This window comes from Condylura cristata, unplaced genomic scaffold (genome assembly GCF_000260355.1).
Source record: "Condylura cristata isolate star-nosed mole 26May11 unplaced genomic scaffold, ConCri1.0 scaffold00017, whole genome shotgun sequence".
Classification (NCBI taxonomy): domain Eukaryota; kingdom Metazoa; phylum Chordata; class Mammalia; order Eulipotyphla; family Talpidae; genus Condylura; species Condylura cristata.
In genome coordinates, this window is record NW_004567118.1 from 16,923,017 (window position 1) to 16,933,905 (window position 10,889).

At 48.0% G+C, this 10,889-nt stretch overlaps 1 protein-coding gene across 1 annotated transcript in view; it reads left to right on the forward strand.

Moving 5' to 3' along the window:
• Positions 1 to 10,598, forward strand: part of RAD51D (RAD51 paralog D) — an 11,756-nt gene extending 1,158 nt beyond the window's left edge. Inside the window, exons 2-10 of the mRNA XM_012726069.1 lie at positions 147 to 335; positions 543 to 661; positions 4,389 to 4,470; positions 4,701 to 4,835; positions 5,362 to 5,457; positions 7,973 to 8,063; positions 8,157 to 8,227; positions 9,780 to 9,944; positions 10,064 to 10,598. Coding sequence (XP_012581523.1) covers positions 147 to 335; positions 543 to 661; positions 4,389 to 4,470; positions 4,701 to 4,835; positions 5,362 to 5,457; positions 7,973 to 8,063; positions 8,157 to 8,227; positions 9,780 to 9,944; positions 10,064 to 10,132 — 1,017 coding nt within the window. The 3' untranslated portion in view covers positions 10,133 to 10,598. The remainder of the gene's footprint in view (positions 1 to 146; positions 336 to 542; positions 662 to 4,388; positions 4,471 to 4,700; positions 4,836 to 5,361; positions 5,458 to 7,972; positions 8,064 to 8,156; positions 8,228 to 9,779; positions 9,945 to 10,063) is intronic.
• Positions 10,599 to 10,889: the final 291 nt, after the last annotated feature.

Below are 10,889 nucleotides of genomic sequence, written 5' to 3' on the forward strand. Positions count from 1 at the left end.
CGGCCGGGAGGAGCATTACCACCCCCCCCCCCCCCGCCACGGGGCCGCTCGCCGCACCCCTGCTCCCTCGGCAGAGCCGGAAGGAGGAGAGGGGAGAACCTAGCCCTTGAAGGGCGGAGCCCCTAAATGTACCCCTCGCCAGCCAGGCCCTGCGACGGTTAGTTAACAAAAGCCTCCTGAGGCCACCTGCTGCGAGTCACCCCGTTTCCTGCGCAGGCAAAGTGTGGGAAGTTCCCCGGCCCCCTTCCAACCAAAGACACGTTTTGTTTTCAGTGGTGGACCTGGTTTCTGCAAACCTGGAGGAGGTAGCCCAGAAATGTGGTCTTTCCTACAAGGTGAGCTGGCCGCCCCCACGATCCGCACCCCTGTGGCTGAAAATGTCAATGCCCGCGCAGCCAGGGTTCCCAGAGTTTGCCAAGAGGGGCGGGGCTTACCAGACTCTGGGGTCCCCCCCTGCCTTGACGGGTTTGGCGTAGCACCCGGGGCTGCTTTGGGTTCAAGGGTGCTTGCCTGGCCCTGAATCGACCCCGCCCCTTCCGCAGGCTCTGGTGGCCCTGAGGCGGGTGCTGCTGGCTCAGTTCTCAGCTTTCCCCTTCAATGGCGCCGATCTCTACGAGGAACTCAAGATTTCCACGGCCATCCTGTCCACCGGCATCGGAAGGTTAGTAAGTGTACTTGGGGCAGGGGCGACCAGGAGATGGCCACCTCCAGCTCTGCTGCTGGCCCTGGGGTCTACAGAGAGCCGGGTTTTCAGGATGGAGCCTGGGTAAAACTTCCAAGTTCTCTTACTCTCTAATAGGGTTTCTCAATCTTTCACCTGACAGTTCCAGATAGACGTTTATTTATGGGTAGGGCAGGGGGATGTGACTGTCCTGTGCCTCCTAGGATGTTCGGTGACATCCAGGGCCTCTATATTCTCTAGATGCTAGGGGCTCCTCTCCTACCTTGTTACGGCTACCAAAAAGGTCTCTGGACATTACCTAGTGGCCCCCTAGGGACAAAACCACTGTCCTCTTATTTAAGAGGTCAGTATTTAATTATTCAGCTGATGAGACCTGCTCTTCTCTGACACAACCTCCAACCTGACTTAAGCATAGGACAAGAGAGAACGTGGCAGTGTCCTCTGCCATATACACAGTTTCTGAGTGTCTACTATATGCCTGCCATCATTCTAGGACATAAATCTCACTGGTGACCCTAGGAGTAGAGATTCTTAATCCCACATGAGTTTAGCCCAAGAAGAGTAAGTGGTGGAGGTGGGCGCTGAGGGCTGGGGTGCTGGACCTGAACTTGGTTCACTCCTGATACTCTACAGCAGGATGGAGCCAGAGCTCTCTTAAAGAAATAGTGACATTTGCCACATTGTTTAGATAAAGAATTGGAAGACGATAGGTAGTTTGTTTGTTTTTTTTTTTTAGATTTATTTATGCAAACAAAAACTGGGATACAGTTTGAAGGTGCGGAGGGTGAGAGGATTCACCAGAGACAGAGTGGGGAGCAGAACAAGCAAAGTGACTGAAATACACTGCTGAGGGGAACACTGGGCAAAACAGTGCCATGTGGGTCTCCTCTCTGGCTGGGGAAAGAATTTGTGCTGCAGTGGCTGCGGATAGCTTCACAGTGCTAAGTTTAACCCATTGCACCACCAGGGAGGGCCCAACAGGGAGTTTCTTGCCCTGGGAGTCTAATCTCTTTCTTGGGCTGTCTGTGCAGAATTTGATGGAGAACTCTGTCACCTCAATGGGCTTTGCATTGGATTGCCCCTTGCTGTTTCCATAACGCCTTTTCTTGGCAAGATTCACACAGCCATCACGCACTGGTTGAGTGTTTACTGGGAGCTTAGTGTGAGGTTTGTCTCAGCAGAGTGCCTACTGGGCGGCAGATATGTGCAGGTGGTGACGTGTGTACAAGTATGGCCAGGCTTCTGGGCCCATAGAACAGAGAAAAGAGCAGGTGAACCCAGAGAGGAGTAAGTAGGAGCACAAGGAGAGGATGATGAACAGCAAGGAGACTTGGTCTTTGGGCCTGGGGAGCTTATAAAATCTGAATAGGAAGAGGAAGCAGTTAAGGAGCAGTCTGTAAACTGGCAGGATTGCAGCTGCAGTGGGTCACTGCAGGGGAGATGAGAGTGATTCTGGAAAGCTGTTTGGGAGATGCTGGCCTTGGGCATCAAAGAAGGGATGGACTTCCTCAGAGTGCTTTCCAAGAACCAGGCACCATGCCGGCACATCATTTCATTTAATCACCGATGAGTGTGATACATTTGAAATCATCATGAGGAAACAGCGACTCGGGTTAAATGACTTTTTCAACATCACGTGGGTGACAGGCCAGGCGCTGAAGTCATGTCCATCACCCTTTGGAGTCTTAAGAACTTAGCGCTCTGCCTGCCTTGAGGAAGGCCGTGTTGACTCTGACAGTAGGGATTTAGGCAGTGGGGTCTGGGGACAGGTGGGCCTGAGGCCAGGAACAACTACGGCAGTGCTGCAGGTGGTGTGAGCCCAATCTAGGGGTCCTCTGGCAGTGCAGGTGACACCGGAGCTGTGTTGAAGAGATGTGACACACCTTACTACCAGGTGGGATATAGGTGTGAAGAATCGGTGATTCACCTGGTTTCTAGCTTTCCTTATAGTGTTCTGTGTGCAGTTCGTGGGTGTAAGTTGAGAAGATGGAGATTCTGTAGTTAGAAGTTCACTTGGCTCCAAACAAGCAGGCAAAGGTGTAAAAAGCTTTAGCAGAGAAGGGATAGAGCTTTTATGAACCTTTATTGTGATGAGGAATGGGGTCCAGGAGTGCTGGAGCTATTGGACAGGACAGGTAATAAATACGTCTAAACCAAAAGCCCATACCTCGTACAAAATTGGAAATGGGTCAGAGACTTGACGGCTAAGATTTTAACTTTCAAGATTTAACTTTCAAGATCTTAACTTTCAAGATTTTCGAACAAAACAGTAGACAATCTTTGGAAAGTAGGGGTAGGCAAAAGATACTAGACTTGATACCAAATGAAAAATACTTCATAAAATACTTCATAAAAATTTACCTTTTGTGTGGGGAATGGGATCAAAAACGGGGGGGGGGAAGGGAGGGAAATGCACGGGACTATGGTGGTGGCACAGGGGTGATTTGGTGATGGGAAACCCGTGGGGATTACAATTGAGATGAAAAAAAAATGTGAAAAATGATGTAAAAATAAACTTTTTAATAAAAAAAAAAGTCAAAAAAAAATTTACCTTTTGCTGTGTAAAAGAGAATAAAAAGACAAGCCATAGAGTGAAGGAAATATTTGCAAGCTATACATTCAACAATGGACTTGCATCTGGAATTGATAAAACTCAATAGTAAAACAAAGAATGCACTTAGAAAATGGGCAAAAGACATCAATGAACATTTCACCACAGAGGACAGACAGGGGGCATAATCACATGCAAAGATGTTCACATGGTTATTGGGAAATGACAATTAAACCACAAAAACATATTACTACATACCTACCAAAATGGCCAAAATAAAAATGGCTGTTATCACCAAATGCTGGTAAGGACTAGCAATGTACTTATACATTGTATAAGTAACATGACATAGTCACTCAGGGAAATAGTATAGTAGTTTAGTATACTAGTATACTGATCGTAGTGACTGGTCATACAACCTGGCAATTATATTCTTAGACATTTAATCCAGAGAAATGCTGATTTCCTACCAAAAAAAAAAAAATGTATACCAGTGTTCATATACATTTTATTCAAAAATCACCCCAGGGTCCTCCCTGGTGGTGTAACGGGTTAAAACACAACAGGATGAAGCTACTGCATTCAATCCCTGGACAGGGAGGTGACCCACATGGTACAGCAGACCTCTCCTGACCAACCTACTGCTCCCCTCAGCAGTGTATTTCCGTACATCTGCCTGTTCTGCTCTTCACTCTGTCTCTAGTGAAGCCTCTCACCACCTCTGCATCTCTGGTCCTTATCCCAGTTCCTTGTGGATAAATCTTTAAAAAATGTTTCCATCAAAGAAAAGTAAGGTACAAAGGACCTTATGTTTTTTTTTCTCTATTTCCTATGACTATAATATTTCAAAGATCAAATTTAAATTTTGAGAAATGTTATCAAGGAGACCCACGAGGGTCTGAGATGGATAATGGGGGTGTGGCCAAGTCCTCTAGAGAGGGAATCTTGAGGTTGAGAGTGAATGGAGGAGGGACAGAGAATATTTAGCCATGCCCTCTTTCCAGAAAGTTCTACCAGGAGAAGCCTCCTGGCCAGAGATGTTGGAAATGTTCTGGGTGTAAACAGTGCTTAGAAGGAATATCTTGCTGCTTCTTGGTTCTTTCTCCTCTCCCTTCCCTCCAATCCCCTGGGTTCTCTCTCTGCTTCTGCCACCAGCTTGGACAAGCTGCTCGATGCCGGTCTCTATACTGGAGAAGTGACTGAAATCGTAGGAGGCCCAGGTAGCGGCAAAACCCAGGTACATGTGTGACTAGCATCCAGGAGAATGGGGGAGGTGGGTGCATAGATCTGGACTCCTTCAGCCAGGGAGCTTGTGGGGTCCAGGCTTAAGGGGAGAAAATGGGTGAAAGGGAGCAGGGCTTGTGCCTGGCCCATTCATGTCACTGGGACCTGGACAGGATTTGGTGGGGAGCTGCATCCTGGGCCCTCTTTAGACTCCGGTTCACCCATTGCCCTGTTTCTACTCAGGCTTGTCTTTGTGTGGCTGCAAATGTGGCTTACAGCCTACAGCAGAATGTCTTGTATGTTGATTCCAATGGAGGACTGACAGCCTGCCGCCTTCTCCAACTACTGCAAGCCCGAACTCCAGATGAGGAGGAGCAGGTAAGAGGCATTGGGTTTCTTTGGGGTTCTGGCATAGGAAGACCCCAGTATCTCTTCTAGTGTAAGAAATGTCGTCATTTGGATGAATAGTCATTTCTGGCTTTGAAACTTGCTGTGCAAGTTTCAGTGTCTGTATTCTTCAAACCACCCCCAGTGTGACATCATAGGAGCCCAGTGATTCTTCCAGGAAACCCTCCTGGCTCCTTGAATTCTCTGATTCAGGGCTGGTAATCACCCAGCATATGTGCTTCTGCCCCATTTCCTGCCCAAGACAGACATCACTAATCAGCCCTTCACTTTTTCCCACTGGCTTCTTTTCCCAGTTGATTTGATAGCTCAGCATCCAGGCAGCCACCCCTGTGAGAACTGGCCCATTTTAGAAAGAGCCCGTTTGCCATCCTGGCTCTGAGTCTGCATCTCAGTGCTTCTGCTTTCTCAGCCTTAATAACCATCTCCATGGTGTCTGACCCCCTTAGGGGTCATGGTGCTGGACCATATTATCCTGCTTCTCCTTCCCACCCCTCAGGCAGCAGCTCTCCAGAGGATCCAGGTGGTACGTGCCTTTGACATCTTCCAGATGTTTGATGTGCTGCACGACTTCCGAACTGCTGTGGCCCAGCAGGTGAGCCTGCTGTTCTGCCCATTCCTGCTTTACCAGCAGGCAAGGTGCTATCAATATGTGGGCAGGTGTCTTACGACGGAGTCTGTTAGGCAATGCAGATGTGCAATCTAGTGACTCCAGCTGTGCTGGCTACTCCCAGGGTGGAATTCCTGAGAGGCTTAATTCATCAGCCTCATTGTTTACACGCCCCACTTCCCACTAAACAGCAAGCCCCATCTGCACAAGGATCATGTCATAATCATCCTGCATTTCTCCACTGCATTGGTTAATATTATTTTCAGCTTCCAGTAAGAGACTGTCTGGTGGACCCTTGAATCTCAAGGATATTTAATTATCTCACCTGAATCTAAAGGTTGCCAGACCCACAGTATTGTGACTCTTGGTTGGTGTGTCTAATTCTCTTGTTCTTTTCCTTTCCTTTGTGACTGCAAAATGGGCAGTAAGCTTGGCATCTGTCTCCTCACACCACATTCATATTCAGAGCAGTGCAAGACAGACGTTTCTTTTCTTGTATCAGGAAGAAAAATATTTCCCCAGAAACCACTAGATTCTCCTCTTTCCTTTATATCTCTCTACGTGGCCAAAACTGCAGTATGTGTGTATCTTAGATCAGATCTTGGGCCCACTCTGCTTGAAGCCAGATTTCTGTGCAGTGCCATCTGTGTCCTGTTAACAGGGAAAAGAGCCTAGCAGTGGTGTTTGGTTGCTACGTTGGTGTATCTGCTAGGGGCTTAGCCAGGATTTGGTGCACTGTTTTATAGCCTACTTGATTTGGAAGAATCAATTAGAATCAATAGTTTAACTCATCTTGAACTTTTCCTCCTCACCCCAAAGCAAGGTATTGTGTGTAAAGTAAACCATTTTTACAAACTTTAGAACATGTAATAGTTGAACCACTACTTGCCATAGTGGCAAGTAGTTTATGACCCACTTGTGTGTTGAGGTCACGTCGGCCAAGTCCGAGCTATTTATTTAACATTGTCTAACTGAAAGACCACAGGTGGCTTCTTTTCTATTATTACAGAGAAGTTTCACCACAGACTTAGTGACTTCAACCAACACATATTTCTTAGCTCTCGGTGCTTATGGACCAGGAGTCTGGCACAGCCTAGCTGGGTCCTCTGCTCAGAGTCTCATTAGACTGAGCTGTGTTCTCATCGGAAGCTTCAGCTGGGTATAACCTGCTGACAAGTTCACTCAGAGTTCTCAGCAGAGTTCTTAGCTCCTAGAGACTACCTACTGTTCTCTGCCATGTGGACCACTCCATTGGCCATTCACTGCTGGCACTTGCTGCTACTGCTGCTTCTTTTTTTTTTTTTTCTGTCTCAGTTGTAACCCCCACGGGTTTTTTTTTTTTTTTAAAGATTTATTTTTGCATTCAAGAACTGGGGTCCAGGCCAGAGGTGCAGGAGGTGAGAGGATTCACCAGAATCAGTAGGGAGCAGAGCAGGCAGATCCACTGAAATACACTGCTGAGGGAGGGGAGCAGCCCTCTGGGAGTCTGCCCCCCCAGATCCTATTAAGCCTTGTCCTTTTCTGACTCCCTCCTCTGCTAACTTCTGAAATTCATAACTTTGCTGAAGAGTCTGTCTGCTTTCTGTCACTGTCTTCTTCTAGGTCAGGTCTCTAGGCCCTCACCCTCCACAGCTGAAATGGCCCCAAACAGGATTGGTTATTTCCCAAAGAGGAACACTGTTGCCATCTGTTTACATTATAATTTTTGTCTCTACACAGCATGTGTCCTCCTAGTTTCTCTGGATTCCAACTGTCCTTTGTGCTTTTCTCTCTGTCCCTTATTCCTCATATCTGAACCATTTGCTGATTGAATGTTTCAGAGGGCTTTTCTCCCTTTTCACATAGGCACTCCTAGCTATTCAGAGTATCTGCCTGGTCTTTTGCATGTATTCTTCATCTTCCAGTTGTTAACTCTTGGCCAGTTACCAGTTTTCTAAGGGAGGATGGCAGAAAAAGGACAAGCTAATTGGCTTAGCCCTCCCTTGCCATCTATAGGAGAGTGGATTGAACTGGCTAAAATGGGACAGCAAGTCCTTCTCTGCTTGCCACAACAGAACTACCCTAAGATGGCTCTCTTACCCCACCCTGAGGTAGTCAAACCTCCCCCTGATTGTGGATGAGTCCTGTGACATGCTTCTGACCTTAAATCAGAGGTACTGTAATGTCATCTCTGGATAAAGTGATATTATATGACAAAGGTACTGGGCTGCCACTCTTATGACTGCATTATGTTCCTTGAGGCTGTGTGATGCTATTTGCTCTCACTTTTTTGGTGTATTTAAGAAGCAAGTGGGGGCCCTCCCTAGTGGTGAAGCAGGTTAAAGCTCAGCACTATGAAGCTATCCACAGCCACTGCAGCACAAGTAGATCCCCAGCCAGGGAGCTGACCCATATGGTGTGACAGACCTCTCCTGCCCCCTCCTTAAATTTTAGCAGTTTCTGTAATGGTGTCCCCCACAGGCCAATTGGTCATATCACCTGCTTTCTCCCAATCCCCCAGATCAGCGGTTCTTCAGCGACTGTGAAGGTGGTGGTTGTGGATTCAGTCACTGCAGTGGTCTCCCCACTTCTGGGAGGTCAGCAGACGGAAGGTGAGTGGTGAATGTCAGAGCCCAGGCTCAGGGGGATGATCCGGTTCCAGCCAGCCTAGCTCCTGCTGCCCTCCACTAATTCTCTTCCTCCAGGCTTGGCCTTGATGATGCAGCTGGCCCGAGAGCTGAAGATGCTGGCCCGGGACCTCAACGTAGCAGTGGTGGTGAGGAAGTGGGCTTGGCTGGCATGCTTGTTCAAGAGGAGACGTAACTGCTAGGATCTCTGTGTCTGCATCCCTAAGTGGCCATCTAGGAAGGGCTCATAATCCAACTTCCTAGAGTGCTGGGACTATGGCGGGATCAGGCCACGGGTAGCTAAGGGACAAGGGACTGTTTTGTTTTTCCTTTTTATATTCTTTTAAGTGACAATCATTAAGTTAATATTCATGTGGAGTAGTTTTCCTCTTGTTTGAGGTTTGACTACCAGATACTATCCTCTCTAATCTTGTCACCTCATCACAATCAAAATCTAGAATGTTTTTATCACCCCAGAAAGGTCCCCCAGCCCCAGACAACCACTGATCTGGTCTCTGTGTCAGTAATTTTACCTTTTTCAGAGATTCATAGAAAGGGGTCTTTATGCTTTTAAGATAAGTTTTCTTGCGTATGATGTAATTTTTAAAGTCTACATTCTCTGTCTGCTCTTTTTAAGAATCTATTTATATATTGGTTACCTGTGCAATAAAACCACATATTATTTTATTTAATGCCTGTGTTATAGGAGTCAACAAACTTTTTCTGTAAAGGACCACATAGTCAATATTGAGGCTTGATGACCATATGTTTTCTATTGCAACCACTCAGCCAGCCCTGCCTGGGAGCTGCCATAGACAGGACCTAGACAGACGGGCATGCTGTGTTCCAGTACAACCCGATTTACAAACTTCTGTGGACAGTGTTTCACCAACCCGTTACACCGTAGCAATCTAAACATTTCTTGACTTGGAGCTTTAAAGTCATTACTGACTTTCCTCTCTTATAAAGAACACTATAGTAAATATCCTTATACCTCAGTCTTTGAGCATCTCATATGACTTCTTCAATCTAAAAATATAACAACTGAATCAGGGATCCCTTTATTTCTAAGTGTTTAGATATGACATTGCCACATTTCCAAAAAGGTTATACTAATTTTGTGGTTCCTTAGAACAGTGGAAGAGGTCCTATTTTCCTGTTCTGCTCTTCTCCTGGGTCACAGAGTCTCCATGATCACCTCTGTGTGCCAGACTGGCTTGGGCAGTCAGGATTCAGTGTTGCACAGGCCATAGCCCTGCCTGGCGCCAGGCTGGGGACGTCATCGAGAGGATGTTGAGGCTCAGGGTGCTTCCCCATGACAAGCCTGGCAGACCAGAGCTGACTGACCAGCCCCGAGCCCCTCTTCCAAAGCTCCCTCACCCCCACTGCCACAAAGGACATGGGCAGGTCTCAGCCTGCTGGGTTAGAAGTGGAGGAGACTCAAGCCCACTGCTGTCTTCCCTTCAAGAAAGTGCAGCCAGCACCGCTGATTCCAAGACACAAGTCCTATTGCTGCCTGCTCAGAGTTAAGCCTGGGCCATCTTTGTTCTGGCACAAGCCAGGAGCCTAGAAGTTAGTGAGCCTCAGGGAAGTCATTTCTCTGCACCGGGCCTCTGTTTCTCATCTGTTAAATGAAGCAGTAGAAATTGCTGCTATGGACTTTCCAACACTAGCACTGTAGACTTGTTTCTTTCTGCACAGGTGACCAACCACCTGACCCGAGACAGGGACAGCGGGAAGCTCAAACCAGCCCTCGGACGCTCCTGGAGCTTTGTGCCCAGCACCCGGATTCTTCTGGATGTTGGCGAAGGGGTGGGAGCCTCAGGCAGCCAGCGCGTGGCGCATCTAACCAAGTCTTCCCGTCTGGTGAGCAGTCTCGGGAAAGCCAGGCTGTCTTCTAGAGAAGCTCTCAGGTGCTAAGAGAGGCTACTTACTTGGTATGTGTAACTCAAAAACTTACCTTTCTCTCCTGTCCTTTCTTGCAGCCAACAGGTGTCCAGGAGATGGTAGACATTGGGACTTGGGGGGCTCCAGAGCGGAGTCCGACGTTATAGGCAGATCAGATTCACCTGTGCTGTTGACTGGGCAAGGGAGAGGCATGGAGGTGCCCAGCTCTCCTGAACAGTGATGCCTGCGTTCATGGGCACCCCACATTTGGAACTGTAGTAGAAGCTCTTGGGCCAGCAGAAGAGACGTGTCAGTTTGCTCAGCTGCTGTCTCTGTGGACACAGATAGACTAGAGGTGAGAGGATGCTGTGGTGGAAGTACCCGGTACTTCATGCGGGTGCCAAGTTTTCTTTCTGTGTTTTCACTCTGCGTGTTTCCTGTGAGTGCCGAGGATTCAGCGAGATGGCTGTCTACATGACAGGAAGGCGGCCTCAGCACCAGTCCTGCCTGATCTCAGATGTCTGCCTTCCAGAACTGTGAGGAAATTCAATTCTGTGTCTAAGCGGCCGAGTCTGTGGTCTTTGTAATGGCAGCTCAAGCCAAGAGAATAATTAAAAACATGTTTTTCTCAAACCTTGGTGTGTGTCTGCCTCTCTGGATGTGTGCGCCCCTCTCACTCTCAGTCAGAAACCCACGCGTGCACTGCAAATTCCATGCTGTCATAGCTGCTGGGTTCTCATGGTCAAATTAGGGAACCACCCACACCCTCAGTGCCACTCTGCCCATCCTCTAACACCAGGGAGAAGGTTTGCCCATCCTCTAACACCAGGGAGAAGGTTTGGGGTGTGTTAGGGAAGTGTCCGGAAGGCTACAGTAGGGACCCCTGCAGGGACTCTGAGCTTGAACACTGCTAACATCTCAGCA